Raw genomic sequence first — 20543 nt, 5'->3', positions numbered from 1 at the left:
ATTTAATACTTGTACCCTTATCTAATGTTTTGAAAGTGGTCATGATTCCTTTTTTTATTGGTAAACAAAGAAGAAAAGGAAATAAAAAAAGGCAAAAAGGAAAGAAAAAAAAATACTGGAAAGAACTAATGCCATCAGCCTGCAAAAGAGGGATGACTCCAAGAGGTGGTTCGATAAACTCCAGCCTAACAAGGCTACCAGAAGCTCAGTGCTTTGCAAAATAACCCGCAACCACATATCCTTCTCTAAGCGTATGCACTAGCTGGATGTTCCAATTCTTGGTTAATAACTCCTTGATATTATGGATAATAGCCACATAATGATGCCAACATTCTAAGACCTTTATCCCAAGCCATCCTCAACCCAATGACATAAAGCTAGAAGCTCAACATGAAGGACATTCGAAAAGCCAACACTAGGGAAGGTTGATGCTCCAAGAAGTTTATGGTTGTTGAATCCCGATGGCTAACCAAAGCTTCCTAGGGAATGGCCAATCCCGCAAGCAGTGGAAAACATCTTTGTTGGTTGAGTTGCATCTAGTGCAGACATCAGCCGGAGACATACATCCCTTATGTAAAATTACCTTTCTAGGAATATCATCATGGCAAGCTGTTCAAAGAAAGAACTTTAATTTCTCCGGAGCTGGAATGTTTGTATGATGATAATGATAATAATTTTTAATCAAATGATTGTAAATTCAAGAGAGGATGATGGTCTAAGGCAAACATTCTTTGGTACCATGACATTTGTTGGATACCGTTACTCTCTTGGTAAAAATAATTCAAAATTTAAATTTGCTTTAAAATAATTAAATATAAAGAATAACATGTTGTGTTTCTATTCACAATCCTATCATCCACTGATTCTATCAACATTATTTTTGTTCAAAAACAAAGGTAATGTAACTCAAAAACCCTTATCATATAGTGAAAATATGTTTTTTTTCACTCGTGCACATAAAATAAAAATTTGTACCAAAAAAAATAAAATAAAAATATTTATAAATTTTCTTTTTATCAAAATCTTAATCTATATAAATGTTAGACAGTCTGACCTAACCCTAATCCTGCCTTTTTTGGAGGGTCTAAATAACTTTTAGGGTTAAATATTAATATGTTTTTGGTCCCTATAAATATATCAATTTTTTGTTTTAGTCCCTCTAAAATTTTCCTTCAACTTTTAGTCCCTATAAAATTTTCAATCTTTACTTTTGGTCCCTCTTTTAAAGTAAACTCATATGTAGAATTAATATTTTTTAATAAAATTTTCCAGAAAAGTTCAAAATATTATAAGAATCACTCCAAAAAAAATTTAGAATTTTTTAACAAAACATGAATTTAATATGATTTTTTATATTTTTTAGGGTTAAAAATTCATATTTAATTTGTGTTTTGTTAAAAAATTCTACTTTCAGGAAATTGTTTTAGAATATTTTACACATTTCTGCATAATTTTATTAAAAAATACAAAAATTAAATTAAAAATAGGGACCAAAAGTAGTGATTGAAAATTTTATAGGGACTAAAAGTTTAAGGAAAATTTTAGAGGGACTAAAACGAAAAGTTGACATATTTATAGGGACCAAAAACATATTTAACCCTAACTTTTATGAAAAAAAAAGTTTTCAAAGGCTAAGGATGGCTACACTTTACAACTTTCACCACTAAGCCACGGCAAAGGCTACGGTGGGAGACCTCTTTAGGTCTCCTACCGTAAGAGACTTGATTTTTTTTCTTTTTTTGTTGCAAAATAGATATTAACCATTGGATGTAATTGAATTTTTTTGAAGACCATGGTATTATAATACTCTCTTTAACACTAGATTATTTTCACACTCATCATTCTCTCTTCCCCTCCATGTTTCTGCTTACTACTCGCCCACCACCACCACCACCACCAGAGCTCATTTCAATAACACTCCAAAGACAATAGAATAATAATTAATGCTACCCATCATCATAAATACCATGAAAATCAAAAATTTCTTCACTGTAGCTCAATTTCTTCATTTTTTTATTTTAATGATGTTTTAAATTTGTGTTGGCTGTATCTATTTTTCAATAATTTCTCCATAGAAAACAAACCCAGAAATAGATAATGATTAAGAGGTTGAGATAGAGAAAGGGAATCAACTAGTGGTTTTGATGGTGGCGGTGGTGATTAATATGTTGAACTATGATTTAGAGATGATATGATGATAAAGAACACGATAAGTTGATATGAAAAAAAATCTGAATTTACAGAACACAATAATGGAGGATGGAGATGATTGATGAACACGGTGAAGAGATGAACACAGTAATGCTGTGCTTCTGGGTTTTTCAGTTTTATACCCATGACATGATGATGAATTGTATCTCTATAGACATGAAAATGGGTCCTTAATTAAATCAATTAAACAAAGTTCCAACATTAAGATGCCTCAATTGGAAGTTAATACAATACATTTCTTCACAAATTGAATGAATATTTAACGATGTAAATAAACTCATGTGATTAGAGGTGGTTTGGCGGTGGTGGGTTCTAGATAAATTTTTGCATCAGTTCCAAAAGTAACCTTTATAACAGTGTTATTGGAAATTAGAGTACATATAAATCAATTTAGCAGGTAGCATTTCATTTCAATCACAACCATTGATTAATTTACAATATATCCAACAGCTGCAATTACTCCTCTCAACATCTCGCACGGGTGCGAGACCTATTCCACTCGCGCACGGTAGACAGGGCCCTAAGCCACTTCCATCTTGATTGAAACATTGTTGCTTTCAAAATTGTTATACTGTACTAAAACATTTTTTTAAAGTCACAAATGCCCTAGCAGTTCTTTTTATGATACCAATTTCTTTTCATTACTAGTTACAAACCCGTGCTTCGCACGGGGGTTAGCTACTTTTTTGACAAAATATTATATCGGACGGATAGATTGCGAAATGACAGATTATGTGTCTATAAATTGCTATCATCTTATTTCCAACAGCTCTAAAAGATAGTTTATGAAAACAATTTAAGCTTATATGAAAATAGTTTGACTTTATTTTATATATAATTATAGTTTGACTTTATTTTACATACACACTTATATGATAGAAGTTATGCCATATGGATATATTTAAATTGTTTGTCCAGCCCAGACATTAGACAAAGATAACATTTCAAGACCAATGCCACCTCTTGTCAATATTTTGTCTTGGAGAGCCATGCAACCATGTACATTGGCATACTTATAGCGAACGCAACTTATTCCACACACTACAGATAACTCAAAATCCAACCACTGTGTGGGAATAGGAGAAATTGAATTGTCTTTGCCCAGAAGCAAAATACTAAAGCAAAAACCCTCTATGACTTAAAGTGCAAACTTCTTCTTTTTTTTTTTTTGAAGGATTAGAGTGCAAACTTATAGTGAGAATTTTTACTCAAATTTTGGCATTCATGATATATGAAAGTCACAAGGACAATTTTTCAAATTCAGTTTTAGAATGATCTAAAAACTTCCTTATATTCCCCTACCACTTTTATTAGGTACAACAGTAGAGAGATCCATTTTGTGACAACAGAACATCACCACAAGAAAACCTCCTGATCTGAAATCAGGGGAGGTACAAACTGAGCTAAAAACCGCATGTTACATCCATCTAAGATACAGACCGCCCTTTATGAGGTGGAAAGCGTTTAAATAGAACAGCAAACAAAAAATTTATCTTTTCCCACCCTCCTTATCAATTATGATTCAATGCTAAAGCACATGAAAATTATGGAGTACATTACGATTTCCGGTGAGTTCATTTAAGGTTCAAAATGTTATTAATAAATCCAATAGAAGAGAAGGGTAGAGATAAGAAGGGTATCTATTCACAACATAGTAGCACCTGTGCAAAACTACTCTCGAGCAATATAGTCATGTTACATACAATCTACATTGCCAAACCCAGAATAAGAGAGTAAAGAAGGCCACAATTCACAATCCGTCCAACAAAGAAGACCTTTAAGTACATTTTGAGTATTTGAACTCATATCTTAGGTTGAATGTACAATCATGAATAGCCAAAAAGAGAAAGTTAGATGACAAAGATAGAAACACATGTATATATGAAAGAACTAAATCAATATATTATGAGTTTAAATAGTATAAAGCACACATTTGCAATTTTGATTCAATATTTAAAACAAATATATAAAACCTTCTAAGCTAAGAAAGGATATATAAAACATTCTAAACTAAGAAAGGATATTTTTAGATATCGGTAGTTGTCCGGTCGTACCCAAACAGTTAGATTCCAGAGGAAAATGCACCTAAGATCAAATATTTCGAGCCAGCTTCCGTGGAAAATTACAATTCTGCAGATTTGACCCAATTTTCCTGCATGAAACATGTCAAAATTCATCCAAAAACAGTCCCCAAACAGCCCTAACCAGTTTAATCATCATTACCTACAAAACTATTCGGATTGAGCAGCATTTTCGATCGCCAGCCTTCAATATCCAGAAGATAGAATTCCGTGTTCATGAGATCTGAATCGTGCAATATGTTAACGAACTTGTCGGCGTAGACGCTCAGGGTTCGAAAAACCCATTACCACTAAAACTATTCAGAAACAAAAAAAAAAAAAAAAGAGCATGAATAACATAGCAGAAATTTACGGGTGGGTTATGCCACTATTGTGGGTTTTAATAGAGAAAAAGGCCATGAAATATCAAAGGGATTAGAGTGATACATTAGTTTTCATTAGTAATAAAAATTTAGATGGATAACTCTTATAGCCATATCAATCACATGCTTCATGGAGCAGTTGCATGTCTGCTAAACAAATTCTGGTTAATTGTTATAACATGCTATATTTTCAGTCCTACCCAATACTCTGGCAATTGTAGTATAGCAATCTATGAATCAGAATTTAACAACACTTGCTTTCATACAAAACTGAATCCAAATATTTAAAATATCTAAAACAAAACTGAAGCAAAATCAATCCAAAACTACAAACACAACACTCATTTGTACAAACTTCCACATATCTAATTTCTATCCACCTTTTACTGCATGAAAATGAAAATAGAAAATCATACATCATAGAAATTCAAGCCATGATTAAAAACCAGGATTATACCTTCAATTTGATTGCCTCTCCAATATCATAAATAGAAATTCACGCTTTTGCTATACATACGAGCTTGTCACTGCTTCTAGAACATAACAATGTCAATAAATTTGCAAGCTTAGTGGAACCAAATAAAACAGAAAAAACTGAAGAGGGGATTATCTAAGAACAACTGCAGCTAAAGCTAAACATTAATCCCACCCTCCACACAAAAAATCTAAAAAATTTCTACCAAAGACATATGAATTAACAATGTAGATGAAGAACAAATCTGATTTCTCAAATGCCACATTGTGTACATGCCTAGAATTTATCATGAAGTTCATCAGAATTCATAACCACATTGTATAAATGTATATTCAAAAAATCAATGGTAACTATTTCAAATTTATTTCATTAAAAATTATTTAAATTTCTTGATGACATGATTAGTGTTACCTGAATGCTATGACTTCAACAAACTCTGTTTAGTCACCTCTAACATTCAATCCAAAAAATTATGGAACCAAACCAATGTTTCCTGCAGCAGAAGTAGTAATCATATGACCAGATCAAAATCACCTTATATATATAAAAAAGTAAGTGCAAGATAAAAGATATTAAAAAGAGAATTGCCTCAATAGCTTCTTCTCTATATATGCTGCTCTTGAGATAATTATCTTCTTGCAACACATCTGCTATTGCATTAGAAACCAAAGAAAACCTTATAAAACACACAAGATAGACTCAAATTATGCAGCACAAAAATCCATAGAGCTAGTTTCATGATTAAAATGCTACTCTAAACCACTTATGCAATTACTTGAACCTTCAGGACTTCAAATACACTCAAATTTTACAGAAATTTAAATCCAAACTTACAAAAATTTAGTCACCTCTAACATTCAATCCAAAGAATTATGGAACCAAACCAATGTTTCCTGCAACAGAAGTACTAATCATATGACCATATCAAAATAACCTTATATATAAAACAATACAGTGTCACGAAAAATCATTTATTAGTGTACTATTATCATGCTGTTACATGATATTTGGAAATACAATGTCTTAATTATGCTCTCAAATAATTATGCTCCATAAAATTATTTTTTAGGGAATATACTGATAAATCTTATTATATGGACTAACATATTACACTCTATCACCAGACTTTCTTGACATATCCTTGACCTGAAAGTTCAAATAAAAAAATGATAAGATAGTAATAACTATATGTCAGAACTCAGAAGTGTAATGAAATGGAACAATAAATGGTTATGATTGTCAAATTGTAGTCATCACCTTGCAAGCAATGGAGCAGTACTGATATGAATCAGCTCCATTTGAGTTTCTGCTGCCAAAGCCGCATGATAATGCATCATCCAATGCTGACCCACATCGTGGGAGACGATGCAGAACCCGCCGTTTGTTGCATTTGTATTGCTGTGATCAAAGAAGAATCAAATACAAACACTAAAACAACTTCATTAAAAAATTGAATTACTTAAACCCATTTATTTACTTTTATTGGCAAACATAATTATAGTAAGAATTTTTTAGGTGTATGGTTGCATACATAAAAGAGGAACAAAAGTAATGTATAGTCCGACTTATATTATATCTAGCTTGCATTTATCTTCTTCTTATGGAAACCTAAGAAATAAGAAGCAAGGCATCAATACCAGCCAGTCCAAGCTTCTGTCCACATCTTTGGTTTGTAATCCTTATTTGGAAAGAAATAATCACAATAGAAGCCATTGCAGGTATTAATCTGTAAAATTATTTACGTCGAAATTAGAAGCTGAAATCCTTGGAGGCATAAAAGACTATATCAAGAATAAAAATGTATTTTTAAAAAATGATACAATTCAGCTGAACTTACAACAGGATCAGGAGCATCATCTTGCTTACACATAATCCACAGAACTCCGATACCGAGTCCTATAGCCATATCTGCTGCCCGTTTCGTGTAGGATGTACCAGGAGCACCAATTTCATACTCCATAGGTCCATATTCATTTTCAATCTACACAAAATTAAAAGTTCTAGTCAATAAATAAAACATAAGATAATTTAAAGCTAAGATAGATTAAGTAGAAAGTTAGCAGCATGTTTAGTATACCTGAGACATAATTATTGGACCACCCTGAGACTCAAATAGCTTTTCTGCTTTCATCATATCAACAATCTTCTCAGTAAATTTTTGCATTTGAAACCTCATTATAAAAACAAAAACTAATTAGAGGGTACTAACCAATGAAAAGGGAAATAATGAGAATCTTTAACAATTCTTAAGGTATAACAATAACTGAAAATATGACCTTAAATGGACCATTGTCAGTTCTAAAACTGATAAACCAGGAATATACTTCAACCAAACAGGAAAACCCCTAAAAATCAATCAAAGAAAAATTGATACCAAAATTATCACTATCCGTCGTCTAAGTCGGTAACGCGCAACCATTCAATCACCGGCGACGAAACCCTCTCCGATTTTCGTTTCACAATACAAATTGCATCGCAAAAAATTCCAAATCCTTGTTCAATCAACGGACCTACAAATTCACCCTAAATCCAACAAACTAATAATGAAAATTGATTTTTGTTTGTGTTAATTACAATTGGTTTCAAAAATCATAACTTCTATAAGCAACTGCATACAACAAACTTTAACACAACAATATCACCCTTCATTTAGCAACATATCTAAAATTCAAAATGAAAAAAACAAACAATATCATAGATTAGAGAGATGAATGATAATTAAATGAAAACAAATTTCATCCCAAATATTGGTATTTTTCAGATCAAAGAAGGAAAACGGGATTGGGTTTCAAAACTCTAATTTCACCTTGCTTCTTTCTCTTCCTCGGCTTCTTCTTCTTCTTCTTCTTTGATCTGTACAGGAAAAAAAACTTTACCATGCAATCAATTAACCAAAATGCAGAAACAAAGAAAGAAAAAACTGAAAAACAGAAAACCTAAAACTCAAATTGAATAAATAAGCTTGAATTTGAGCTAACATCTTACCAGGATTAAGTTTCCAAGCTTGCATGTTGATTTGGAATGGATTTGGTTGATGAATTTGGTAGGAATTGGAAGAAAGGGGGGAGGCCGAGAGAAGTAGAGAGAGGGAGGAGAGTTCTTTCTGTTTCTCTCGTTCCCGTTTCTCTCTTTCTCTTTTCTCATATTACCCAAGTGCCCGTTGATTTTACCAAAATGCCCTTCTCTCAAATTACAGGATTACGAAAATGCCCTCAGAAGGGCAAAATGGTAAAAAGCACGGACAACTATTTTCATATTTAGTTTAGTAGATTAATGGTTCCTTTATTAATGGTCGTTCTTTTTCATTATTATTATTTTCCTTTTCTTTTTTTAAAGATTTAACAGCTCTTGTGGTTAGGACCAGTTTCTTGGTGTATGCTTACTACGTGTTAAGGTATTAAAGTTGCATTTTTAAAATTGTTGATAATTTGACTGATTCAGATGATAATTTTATCATTAGCAACTTCACTTTTTAGTGTAATTTTGTTGGCCTCTTTGTTTCTCATATATTATATTTACTTGAACTTATTTATTCTGGCTTTTTATTTGCAAAAATCACTACACTGGATTATAACATTACTTTGCTTTTCCCCCTTTGACTTTTCAAACATGTTTACTATTTTCAATTCGCTTATTTTAGTTGTTCTTTTAACATAAATGTAATCGAATATAAAGGCTGAGAAAGAATAAATTCAGATACACAGCCTGATAACTTTTTTTTTGAAGGGCCTGATAATATTATTTGGTAAGAAAATAAAGTTAATAGCTTAAATTGGTGTAATTTTTGCATTTTTATTGCTTTTTGCAGTCATTTTATAGCATAGTATTAAATGCATAATCAATGTGATATTTATATACGAAATTCTACAAAACCCTTGCATCGCACAGGTTAAAGTATATTCCCTCCGTCTCACAATATTAGTCGTTTAAGGTCTGTGCACGATTATTAAGGAAATGATTAATTGTGTTGATTTCAATTGTAAAATTAGTGGCATTTACTAAAATACCCTTATTAATTGTTGTAACGCCCTCCTTTTTATTTAATTATTTTAAATGAGTTTTAGAATATATTTATATGATTAGTGTGATTTATAAGATTTATGTGATTTATATGATTTTAGGGAAATTTATGAGACGTTGTAACTTATTTTATTGTTTAATAAAATAAGATTCGAAAATAAAATAAATATTAAGTTGTGGGGTTATTTTGTGTAGAAATATATTTGTTATTTGATGAAGAGATATATTTGTTATTTTGTGTAGAAATAAATATATTATTTGGTGTGGAAATATATTTGTTATTTTGTGTAGAAATATATATGTTATTTGGTGTAGAAATATATTTGTTATTTTGTGTGAAAATATATATGTTATTTAGTGTAGAAATATATTTGTTATTTGTTATAGATATATTTGTTATTTGGTGTAGAAATATTTTTGTTATTTGTTATAGATATATTTGTTATTTGGTGTAGAAATATATTTGTTATTTGTTAGAGATATATTTGTTATTGGTGTATTATTATTATTAAGTGGGGGAGAGATATATTTAATTGTTATAGATATATTTGTTATTTGGTGTAGAAATATTTTTGTTATTTGTTATAGATATATTTGTTATTTGGTGTAGAAATATATTTGTTATTTGTTAGAGATATATTTGTTATTGGTGTATTATTATTATTAAGTGGGGGAGAGATATATTTAATTTAGAAATAAATAAGATTATGAGGAATAGAGTAGTTTTGAGGTGTAAGAGAAATAAGAAGGGGGTTAGAATAGAAAGAAGAATAAGTTGTTGGGCCAAAATAGATTTAGGAAGAGCGTTTAGTATTATAAATAGAGAAGCTTAGGTTAGAAAGAGTTTACCGGAAACCGCTTTTTGGAAAAGAGGAGAACAAGAAAGAAGAGAAGAGAAGAGAAAAGTCAAGAGAAGAGGAGAAGACCTTAGGAAAGAAGAACGCTGCTGCTGATTCAGGAATTAAACTAAGGTGAGGGTGAGACTATCTTGCATTAATATTAAATTGTTAAATCATTAGATTACATCTAACAAGTTGGGGAGAGTTTGTGAGAATTTGAGAATTACGGTTTTGAGAGAGATTTGATGATTAGATGATGAAAACTTGTTGAATTGATGTAGAAATTGTGTATAGACCTTAGATAATCCATAGGATGATTATTGGAAGTAGTTTTGAGGTTAGAACCATGAGATTAGGTGAAACTTGGAGAAAATCTACATTCAGCCCGAATTTTGATATTAAAACTGGTATTGATTGGTGCGGAATTGGTCTTAGGTGTAAACACGAAGATTGTAGGTATGGATGTTAGCTTTCTAATGCCGTTGGTCTCACGTCAAAACGATTTATAGAACTTGAGTTATGGTCAAATTACTGCACGTAGGTCACAGTGAATTTTTATGGACTTTCAGCACAACTTTTCCGAATTTAAAATGAAAACTGATATTGATAGGTATAGAATTGGTCTTAGGCGTAAACATGAAAGTTTTAGATAATTTTGTTAGCTTTCTAGTGGCTTTGGTTTGACGTGAAAATGATGTTTGGTCTTTGAGTTATGATGAAAATACTACAGGGAGGTCTCAACGAAATTGCACAGTGACATCATTCTCTGTTTCATGTTTTTGCGTTTTGTTCATATGTTTCTGTTTTGAATTGATCTTTGTTGTAAACATGAAAGTTGTTGATATTTGTGATACCTTTCCAGTAGCTTTGTTTGACATAAAAATATGTTGTGGATAATTTATTATGTTTTTACAAAGATACATAGTGAATTATTGTTGATGTTTAAATACGATGTTATATGAAGTTGTTTATGATTGATGAATATGATGTTTTAAGATGTTGTTTATTATCATTTGATATTGTTATATTATGATATGACGTGGATTATTTATGTGATCCATATGTTGTCATGATGCTAAGATGTTAAGATGTTAAGACGTTAAGACGTTAAGATGATATGAAGTTGTTAAGTCGTCGAGTCGTTATGAAGTCATCAAGTTGTTAAGATGTTATGTTGTCAAGATGTTAAGATGTCATAGATGTTCATGAAGTTTCTAAGACGTAAGATGTTGAGTCCATGCATACTCATTTAAAGATGAGGGCTCATGCCCTGGAGCTTTTGCTCAACCACGACGATGGAGCTTTTGCTCAACCACGATGATGGAGCTTTTGCTCAACCACGACGATGGAGCCTTTGCTCAACCACGACGATGAGGGCTTATGCCCTAGGAGTATATTTATGCTCAACCACGACGATGAGGGCTTATGCCCTAGATTGGTACCACATGCATTTGCATTTTCATGATGACTCAAGATGATTTAAGATGATAAGAGTTGCATAGTCGAGTTGAGTCGCATTGTCAAGTCAAGAGTCGAGTCGATCATGAAGTTGTTTATGACTATGATTATGAATTCGATTATGAGTTTGATTAAGAAGCTGTTATGATGATTATAAAATGCTAAATGATTATTGTTGTTGATGTTCATGATTGTTTTGATGATGATGTTTGTTTATGAGTTGATGATTATGATTTGATGATTATGGTTATGATTAGTACTTGATGTTATATGATGATGTTTATGTCTATGATTAAGATGCTATGATTAAAAGGATATATGATAATGCTTATGACTAATATTTGTAGATATGTGATGATATTTATATGATGATATAATATGAAGTATATGACTAATGTTGGAAGAATAATGATACTAGTTAAGGAAGTTTAAGTTGCTAGATATGATTAATGAATTATAGGATGTTTAAGTTGTTGAATGTACTTTACATGATTTATATGCTTTATATTATTGTTTGAGAAATCTCACCCCTCTGCTTGGAAATGTTGCTCTTCGTATGGGTAACTTGCAGGTAATCAAGATTAGAGGTGTCGTGAGTGGACTCCTCACATGTGTGTCTAGGTGCTCTGATACGTAACGGGATGGGACTTGACTTTACTTCTATTCCTTACGTATTGTTTATGAACTTTTTTGAATAAATATTGAACTAAGACTTATGAGATTTTCTGATGAGGCCTGCGTGACAAAGACTTTTTATGTTGAATGAACTAATTCCGCTGCGAAGTTTTGAATTACTTATGTTAAATGATTTTGAAGAATAAATTGTTATTTATTCAGTTTATGAATTTTTAAGAAGTGTAGCATTCCGTTTAAAGTGGAATTACTCTGATTTTTAATTATGAAATTTTTACGTTGGGAAAACGGGGTGTTACTAGCTCAATTGGTAGTGGGAATGCATTGAAGTAGTACTTATCCCCAGGTACTAGGTTCGATTCCCACGGGAGGCAAAAACACTAGTATGGTGAGGGGGCTAGTGATTAAGCTTGTGAGTAACAGTGCAGTGCGGGGGGTGCAGTGCCTTGCCTTGCGAGGGGCCCACCGGGCTGTTACAATTGTAGTTAGTAGAGTAGTTAAGTTGGATGAAATTCAATAATTAAGGGTATAATAGTGGGAAAAAAATAGTAAATGTTGCATTGATATTGTAAAGTGACAATTATTTTTAAAAAAAAATGCTAAAGAGACAATAATTGTGAGACGGGTGAATTTGTTTTTTTTTTTTTATAAATTTTCTTTATGGACTAAAATAGGGCTTTACTCTTGTTTTTTTATTTTTTTTTTCCTTTTTTTTTTTGGGTAAAATCTTTACTTTACTCTTGATTTTATAGCTTTATGTAACAAAAATAAAAAACGCGGCATTTTGTTGACCAAAAAAAATAAAAAAACGCGGCATTTTCTTCCCTTCTAAGAATTCGTTTCTAACCTCCGCAGTTGAACTTTCCCTTTTCAGGTAATTCTGATTTCTCGGATGGGTTTTCCTTTTTCAGCTTCTCCCAATCAATTCACAAATTCAATACAAAACTCACCGTAAAATTGTTCAATTACTTCTATTGCAGATACTAATTCCGTTTTGTTTTGAATTTCTTTTCTTCTGATTAGGTACTTATACAAAATGTCTGATTCATCTTGTGAGATAATGATTCCACCGCCGCCGAAGAACAGAGTAAAGCTCAGCGAGTGTGAGCGTGAAAACGAAGACAGACTCAGCGACTTACCTGATTGCGTTATCCTTCACATACTCTCTTTTCTGAACACCAAACTCGCAGTTCAAATTTGTATTTTATCCTCAAGATATAAGGATCTCTGGAAACGCATTCCTTCTCTTATATTTCATTCTGATGACTTTAGAATCCGAACTTACAACATATTCATCAAATTCGTCTCTAAAGTTTTATCTCTTCGCGATTCTTCTATATCATTGCACGCTCTTGATTTTAAGCCTAAAAACGGTTGCTTAAAGCCTCACATACTCAACAGAATTGTGAATTATGCTCTTTCACACAATGTCCAACGGTTAGGACTTGAGGTCAATGGTGACATTGGCCACATTCCGCTTAGCGTGTTTTCATGTCAGACTTTAACACATCTTAAGCTTTCTATTTACCTCTGTCAAGGTTATGAAACACAGTTTCCAAAATCTATTCATTTGCCGTCATTAACCAACTTGCAACTAGAGAATTTTGTGTTTTGTGTTGGCGATAATGACTGTGCCGAGCCATTTTCGATCTTTAACAGGTTGAGTAGTTTGCTCATTTCCAATTGTAAAGTGTTGTGTGGAAAAACACTTTGCATATCAAGTCCAACACTTGTCAATTTAACTGTATATAATCACTTCTACAGCTACTACAAATTTGATCTATGCACTCCAAGTCTTTGTACGTTTGTTTTTTCCGGTACTCCTTATCAAAAACTCTCTGCGAACAATGTTTCTTCTCTTAAACATGTAGAGATTCATGCAAAAATAATTTCATTTTTGGAGGATCCTTCTAGGTTTCTATTCAATTGGCTGCAAGAGCTTGCTAATATGAAATCGTTGAAAGTCTCTACTAATACTCTTCAGGTATCTTAGCATATTTTGAGGGTATTTTTATTTTTATTGAAAATTAATTGACTAGCATTAGACTAATCCATTTGCACCCTTCATTGCCTAGGTTCTTTCCTTATCTCCTGGTCTGTTGAAGTATAATCTCCTTTCCTTGGGTAACTTGAAGTCATTGAAAGTGGTAATGGAACCACTTTTGTATAAAATTCGCATGGCACTGTGTGAAGTCAACTTACAGAAAGTTAGGTCAAAGACAAAAGCTGCTAAGTTACGAAAAGATTTTGTACAAGGATTGGAACCATCTTCACTCATACCTGATGGAATATTGGACTTCTTGCTTCGAAATTCACCATCAGCAGAAGTTGATTTCGTAGATTGCTCAACGCAAACTCTTAGAGAAAGAGATTTATAATTGGTTTGTTTTTCATTTCCTTCTCTGTTTCAGCTTCCGAGAATTCTGGACATAACTTACTATTATTGGATAATTAAAGTATAAATTGTAGGTTTGCATCTTGAATCACATATAGGACCATTTTGAATTAGTATCTAGCTTCCTGGAACTTTACAACTAAGATAAGTATTAGTTTTTCTTACTAACAAAGAAGTCCTTATATAATTATAGATATTCGTGGAGAAGTTAAGGGAGGGAACTTATTGAATATTTAAGGTGCATAAATTCATTTTGATTTGTGCTTAAAGTTTTTTACAAATTTCACAGTCAGCTATATATGATTATTCCAATTTTATCCTTTTCAATAAGTGTTTGTTGAAACAATTACACAAACCAACCTATAGTTTTCTATTCCATTCTTATCGCTGATCATACGATTTTCTTATAATGTTATCTATACGACCCTGCTATTCACAACGCCATCATTGTAATTAGGGGTGGGAACAGGCCAGGCCGTCCGACAGGGGCCTATGGCCTAGCCTATTTAAAGCCTAGCTCGGCCCAGCTAGTTTATTAACAAGGTCAGACTCAAGCTTTTTATAAAGCCTATTTAATTAAATAGGTCAGGCTAAGGCTTACAAAAAAGCCTATTAAGCCCGTCGGGCCGGCCTATTAAGCTTTTTATGTATAATATATCTTCCATTATTGATATCGTTGAAGTTTTTTTCTCATAAACTCAAGCCTTCATAAGATTAGTTATTTAGTAGCACATATATTGTTGTGATTATACCTTCATAAGATTTCATTATTTAGTTGCAGATATATTCATGTGCTTTTGGCCTTCGTAAATTTTGGCCTATTTAGTAGTAGGCTTACATGTGTTGCTAGGCTTTGGTGTAAAATAGGCTTTTAAATAGGCTTTCAGGCTTCATCGGGCCTTTAAATAGGTCAGGCCAGGCCTCGAAAATGAGCCTATGACGGGTAATAGGCCAGGCTCAGGCCTATAATTTTTGAAGTAGGCCAGGCTTAGGCCTTACAAAGCCCGGCCCGGCCTAGCCTATTTCCACCCCTAATTGTAATGGTGCTCCATCTGAGTTCAAGTTGCCCCACTTAAACTTCAGTTATGTAATTTAACTAAAGCTTTGTAAGGGTTCTCAAAATTGAGAATATGATAATTGGATAAATGCAATTGGATTACTAATTTAAAGGTAAAATTGATAGTTAAGAACCTAATTAAAATTGATTTTCTTGGTACATAGAAACATTAAAGAAAAGATAGAAGAAGACAAAGTCCTAAGAAGACTAAGGGTGCGTTTGTTTCAGCTTTAAAAAAAATAGATTTTGAGTCAAAAGAATCTAGAGATTTTTTTTAGAGATTTTAAAAAAAATCTGAAGTTATTTGTGTTTGCCTACTATCCATAAAAATCTATTTTTTAAAAAAATGAGTTCTAACATGTACATGTGTTATCTCCTTGTTGTTGAAAAAAAATAGATTTTGAGAAAAGCTAATCCTAATAGCTTTTCATTTTAAGGTCAAAATAGATTTTTTTGATGAAATGATTTTTCTAAAAATCCTAAACAAACACTTAAAAATGGAAAAAGTGATTTTTTTAAGGGAAAAAATAGATTTTTTTTGAAAAAAATCTGAAACAAACGCACCCTAAGTCATTACTTTACTAGAGAGTACCAAAAGGAGAGAGGAGAGACTTTCATCATTTTTCTTCCTTGCCCATAGTGATCATCCTTTTTTCTATTTATGCACAATCACTAGCCACATGTCCATTTACCTCAACCAATTACATTTTGCCAAGTGTACTTTCTTATGTGCTATTTTGAATCATAACAAGCTTCTGGTATATCTATAAATGCAAATACAAGAGTCTGCAGGCGATATTATTCTCTATAAAATTGATTTGACGTCTTGCTTCTAACATGAGCAACATTTGACCCAAAGATGGTTGAACCTTACAATCCTTCAGATGCAAGTATGGACATACCTGAAACTTTTAATAGAAGATATTTAGTGATCCGTTATAATGTCAGTCTGGGTTATAGACAATGGTCCCTTTGTAGGATACTATTCATGTATTAGTGGGATGGAGCTTTAGAAGCTTTGAAGTTCAAGCCTAAAGTAATATTGGTGCTGGATATTGAAGTGCCAAATTTTGTTTATGTATTGTCATGTTATTTAATGATCTTTGTTAAGTTTTTGACCTTGTTTTAATGAAATGTAGTCTGATTGTCTGACTTTGTTAAATTCATTTAGATCAAAGTCCCGCTGCTTGAATTTCGGAGATTAAACTTTTGTGAATTTTGGATGTTAAAGGAGGGACCTCTTGTTTAAATATCTGTTATTTGGGCTAACTTGGGTATGTTGAGCCAATTCCCCATTTGATGACATTTTAGGCTTGTGCTAACTGGTTCTGACGTGATCCCTTGCTTCCATCATGTTTTCTTCTTTTTTACATTTGTGGTCCCATTTTCTTCTTTGTACTTAAATGTTATTACTAATCAGGATGGTCTGGTGTACTTTATCATTGAAAATTAATAGAAAGATGACCATTGTATGTATTCTAAATGCACACTGCTTATCTGCACCCAGTCTTGGTCTTTGACCTTCTCTGAATATAAATTATAGTATTATTCCAACTTTGCCTTATTTCATGATTTCTGCTTAAGTGACGATGAGAAGAGAATGTTATGTTTTACTCGGGCTGTTATTTGTTAACAAAACCTTTGTTTCGAATTATTCAAAGTCTCCTGTACATTGGGTTTTTTTTTTTTTTTTTTTAAGGATGTACATTGGGTGTTAATATGACAGCATTATGTGAAATAATAAAATAATTATTTGGATAAGCTGATTGTTGGCTTGGAAGCATAGATGATATGTGTAATCATTACCTGCTCAATAACACATGTACGGAAGGTAATTATAACTGTCTTGAAGAGATCGAAGGCATGAAGGTAGATACACCAACCCAAACCATGCAAAATGTGTTATATTCGTCTCAAATTATATGTCATTTCGACAATTTTAAATAAAAAAAATAAAAAAATATGTAATCAATGTTGTATGGAATAGAAAAATGTGTTATAATCTTAGTCTTTTGCATTTTTTACGGATGTTTTCTTGTTAAGTTTTCTTCTTTTGTTTTTTATTTCAAATATATATATATATATATATATATATATATATATATATATATATATATATATATAAGTGCTACTTAAACTTTTAGAAACTGATTGTAAAAAAAAAAAAAAATTTAGAAAATGATAAAATCTCAGTCTTGTATATATATTTTTTTTATAGAATATGATTACTTTTTGTCCACGTTTTTAATTTAGTCTATGTTGTTAGAAACATTGTTGGACAAAAATAAAATTATAATGTTTGATGATATTTAAAATATTGTTGGAAATATGTTGTGGTTTAGCCTTTTAACTTGATTTTAATGTTCTCCTAAGAAAAAACTTGATTTTAATGTTAGAAACAAAAAATTGTATTGTCTTGAAAAAACCGCATCAACCGATCCAACCCAAATTATATTCGTTTGATTTTGTTTGGTTCAAATTTAATTTTAAAAGTCAACTAAATTAAATCAAATTGTATGATTTTTTATCTTGCGGTTCGGATGACTTTTTTCCTTAAAACCGAATCAAACCGCATTGCGAACACTCTACTTGTAGGGATTGATATGATAGTAAGTATATAAATGCTTTGTTTGAGAGTTTGGAGGGGAGGGGAAGAGAAGACTTTGGAGGGTTGGAAATATAGGGGAAAGTGGTAAAATCTTTCACATTTTTTATAAATTAATTTTTTAGAGAATGATAAATTAATTTTTTAATGTCATCTATTTCTTCCACTTTTTTCATTTTTTCCAAGCCCATCCCCTCCAAACTCGCAAACAAAGTTTAAGGATTGATGTGGCAATATAAACAAAGTATTTTAACGTCATATCTAAACTGCTCGATTTCACATACATGGACGAAAAGGATAATTTGTCCTTTTTTTTTTTAATAATTATATCCATTAAGGTACAAATAATTTGCACGGAAAACCTTTAATATCCCTCCGCTCAAAACCTAAACATAAACCCTACGAACACGTTGTTACAATCCATCGTCCCTATTCCTTTCAAATTCATTCAGCAATCACAACAACTCGCAAGGTATTTCTTTTCTCTCCGATGCATTTTCCTTTCTAGGTTTTCATGGCAAAAATATAATTCGGTTTTGTTTTTGTTCCCTGATTAGGTACTTATAATAATGTCAAATTCATCTTCTGAGATAATGACTCCGACAACGACAACGAAGAGGGTAAAACTCAGCGGTACTGAAAACGAAGACAGACTCAGCGACTTATCTGACTGTGTTATCCTTCACATACTCTCTTTTTTAAACGCCAAACACGCAGTTCAAACATGCGTTTTATCTCCGAGATACAAGGATCTCTGGAAACGTATTCCTTCTCTTATCCTGCATTCTTCAGAGTCAAACTTCCGAACTTTAAACATATTCGTTGAATTTGTGTCTAATGTTTTATCTCTTCGCGATTCCTCTATCCCACTGCACACTCTCGATTTTAAGCGTAAACATGGTCGCTTGCAGCCTCACTTACTCAGACGGATCGTGAATTATGCTCTTTCACACAATGTCCAGCGGTTAGGACTTTGTTTCAATGGCGACATTTCACAAACTCTGCCTACCATGTTTTCGTCTGAGACTTTGACTTATCTTAAGCTTTCGATTGACCATGGTAGAGGGTATGAAACACAGTTTCCAAAATCTCTCAATTTGCCTGCATTAACCAACTTGCAACTAGAGAATTTTGTATTTTATGTTGGTGATAATGGCCGCGCCGAGCCATTTTCAACCTTTAACAGGTTGAATAGTTTGCTCATTTCAAATTGTGTAGTGTGGAGTGAAAAAACTCTTTGCATATCAAATGACACACTTGTCAATTTAACTATGTATATTGATAGATTAAACTTTTACGAAATTGAGCTATGTACTCCAAGTCTTTGCACCTTTGTTTTTACTGGTACACCTTTCCAGAAACTCTATGGGAGCAATGTTTCTTCTCTTAAACATGTAGTTATCGATGTAGAAGTAATTCAATATAATGAGAAGTCTCCTTTGTTTCTATTTAACTGGCTGGTAGAGTTCGCTAATATAAAATCATTGACAGTCTCTGCAACTACTCTTCAGGTACATTAACTTAACAAGTTTTGAGGCTTTTTTTTTTTACTTTCTTAAAATTCCTTTATATTTATTTCTTAATTTACTTGCTTTTGACTAATCCATTTGCATCCTTCGTTGCTCAGTTTTTGTTCTTAATTCCTAATCTGTTGAAGATTAGCCCACCTTCCTTGCATAACTTAAAGTCGTTGAAAGTGAAAGAGGAAGAACTTTCACATGAATTTCGCATGACACTGATGAATGCCAAGTTACCTGAAGCCAAATCAAAGAATGAAAGAAAAAAAATACGAAAAGCTTTCAAAGAAGGATTGGAGCCGTCTTCACTCATACCTGATGGAATAGTAGACTTCTTGCTTCAAAATTCGCCCTCAGCAGAAGTTGACTTCATAGATTGCTCAAGGCAACCTCTTAGAGCGAGAGATTTATAACTGGTTTGTTTGTTTGCTTCGTTTCTGTTTCAGTTTCCAGAGGTCTCTATAGTCATAACTTAATATTAGTAGATAAATTATAAATCTCTGGGGTAAACAAATAAATTGTACATATATACTGAACATAAATTGTAAGTGTGCATCTTAAATTACATATAGGACCATTTTGATTTAGTATCTAGCTTCCAGGAAATTTGCAACTAAGATAAGTATTAGTTTTTCTAACAAACAAAGAAGTCCTTATAAATTTATTGATATTCATGGAGAAGTTAAAGGAGGGAACTTGTTAAATATTTAAGATGCATAAATTCATTTTAATTTGTGCTTATTTTTTTTACAAATTTCACATTCAGTTATATGATTATTGATTATTCCAATGTTATGTTTTTTAATAAGTGTTTGTTGAAACAATTACACAAACTAACCTATAGTTTTCTATTCTATTCTTAATGTGGATCATACAATTGTTTCTATTAA

At 32.0% G+C, this 20543-nt stretch overlaps 3 protein-coding genes across 53 annotated transcripts; 2 read left to right on the top strand and 1 right to left on the bottom strand.

The window, feature by feature from the left end:
* Positions 1 to 3833: 3833 nt before the first annotated feature.
* Positions 3834 to 8395, bottom strand: LOC146941955 (beta-galactosidase 1-like). 50 transcript variants are annotated; one of them, XM_085755827.1, is made up of 14 exons: positions 8115 to 8288; positions 7936 to 7982; positions 7207 to 7300; positions 6967 to 7110; positions 6767 to 6855; positions 6387 to 6527; positions 6224 to 6275; positions 5964 to 6022; positions 5718 to 5779; positions 5541 to 5622; positions 5112 to 5187; positions 4435 to 4588; positions 4266 to 4363; positions 3834 to 4019 (listed from the first exon to the last, which is right to left on the bottom strand). In XM_085755827.1, exons 1-8 carry the CDS (start codon positions 8271 to 8273, stop codon positions 5987 to 5989), a joined length of 762 nt encoding a protein of 253 aa, XP_085611953.1. In that variant the 5' UTR covers positions 8274 to 8288; the 3' UTR covers positions 3834 to 4019; positions 4266 to 4363; positions 4435 to 4588; positions 5112 to 5187; positions 5541 to 5622; positions 5718 to 5779; positions 5964 to 5986. The 50 variants fall into 50 exon arrangements, with proteins under 50 accessions (XP_085611953.1, XP_085611967.1, XP_085611992.1 ...); XM_085755841.1 differs by having other exon boundaries at positions 5112 to 5181; positions 5718 to 5776; positions 5978 to 6022; positions 6234 to 6275; XM_085755866.1 differs by having other exon boundaries at positions 6234 to 6275; positions 7504 to 7982; positions 8115 to 8261.
* A 4460-nt stretch (positions 8396 to 12855) lies between these two features.
* LOC146941954 (F-box protein At4g22280-like) lies at positions 12856 to 17007 on the top strand. 2 transcript variants are annotated; one of them, XM_085755821.1, is made up of 3 exons: positions 12856 to 12953; positions 13103 to 14063; positions 14155 to 14584. In XM_085755821.1, the coding sequence occupies exons 2-3, from the start codon at positions 13116 to 13118 to the stop codon at positions 14455 to 14457; spliced, it is 1251 nt and encodes a 416-aa protein (XP_085611947.1). In that variant the 5' UTR covers positions 12856 to 12953; positions 13103 to 13115; the 3' UTR covers positions 14458 to 14584. The 2 variants fall into 2 exon arrangements, with proteins under 2 accessions (XP_085611947.1, XP_085611948.1); XM_085755822.1 differs by lacking the exon at positions 12856 to 12953 and adding an exon at positions 16703 to 17007 and having other exon boundaries at positions 12983 to 14063; positions 14155 to 14460.
* Positions 17008 to 18699: 1692 nt separating this feature from the next.
* Positions 18700 to 20296, top strand: LOC146941953 (F-box/LRR-repeat protein At3g58930-like). The gene is made up of 2 exons (XM_085755819.1): positions 18700 to 19647; positions 19764 to 20296. The coding sequence occupies exons 1-2, from the start codon at positions 18706 to 18708 to the stop codon at positions 20064 to 20066; spliced, it is 1245 nt and encodes a 414-aa protein (XP_085611945.1). The 5' UTR covers positions 18700 to 18705; the 3' UTR covers positions 20067 to 20296.
* Positions 20297 to 20543: the final 247 nt, after the last annotated feature.

The sequence above is a fragment of the Medicago sativa genome, chromosome 3, assembly GCF_051527215.1.
Source record: "Medicago sativa cultivar Bolivia chromosome 3, Bolivia_mono, whole genome shotgun sequence".
Classification (NCBI taxonomy): Eukaryota; Viridiplantae; Streptophyta; class Magnoliopsida; order Fabales; family Fabaceae; genus Medicago; species Medicago sativa.
Note: the sequence above shows the minus strand (reverse complement) of the source record. Positions and strands in the feature narration are given on the sequence as shown.

Excerpts from the sequence above, each read along its gene's own strand:
- LOC146941955 (XM_085755827.1), bottom strand. The coding sequence starts at position 8,273 with ATGAGAAAAGAGAAAGAGAGAAACGGGAACGAGAGAAACAGAAAGAAC. Across the intron at positions 6,856-6,966 it reads ATGATGCTCCTGATCCTGTT|ATTAATACCTGCAATGGCTT; the intron begins GTAAGTTCAGCT and ends ATAATTTTACAG. Across the intron at positions 6,023-6,223 it reads AGTGTAATATGTTAGTCCAT|GAAACATTGGTTTGGTTCCA; the intron begins ATAATAAGATTT and ends CTTCTGTTGCAG.
- LOC146941954 (XM_085755822.1), top strand. The coding sequence starts at position 13,116 with ATGTCTGATTCATCTTGTGAGATAATGATTCCACCGCCGCCGAAGAAC. Across the intron at positions 14,064-14,154 it reads TCTCTACTAATACTCTTCAG|GTTCTTTCCTTATCTCCTGG; the intron begins GTATCTTAGCAT and ends TTCATTGCCTAG.
- LOC146941953 (XM_085755819.1), top strand. The coding sequence starts at position 18,706 with ATGTCAAATTCATCTTCTGAGATAATGACTCCGACAACGACAACGAAG. Across the intron at positions 19,648-19,763 it reads TCTCTGCAACTACTCTTCAG|TTTTTGTTCTTAATTCCTAA; the intron begins GTACATTAACTT and ends TTCGTTGCTCAG.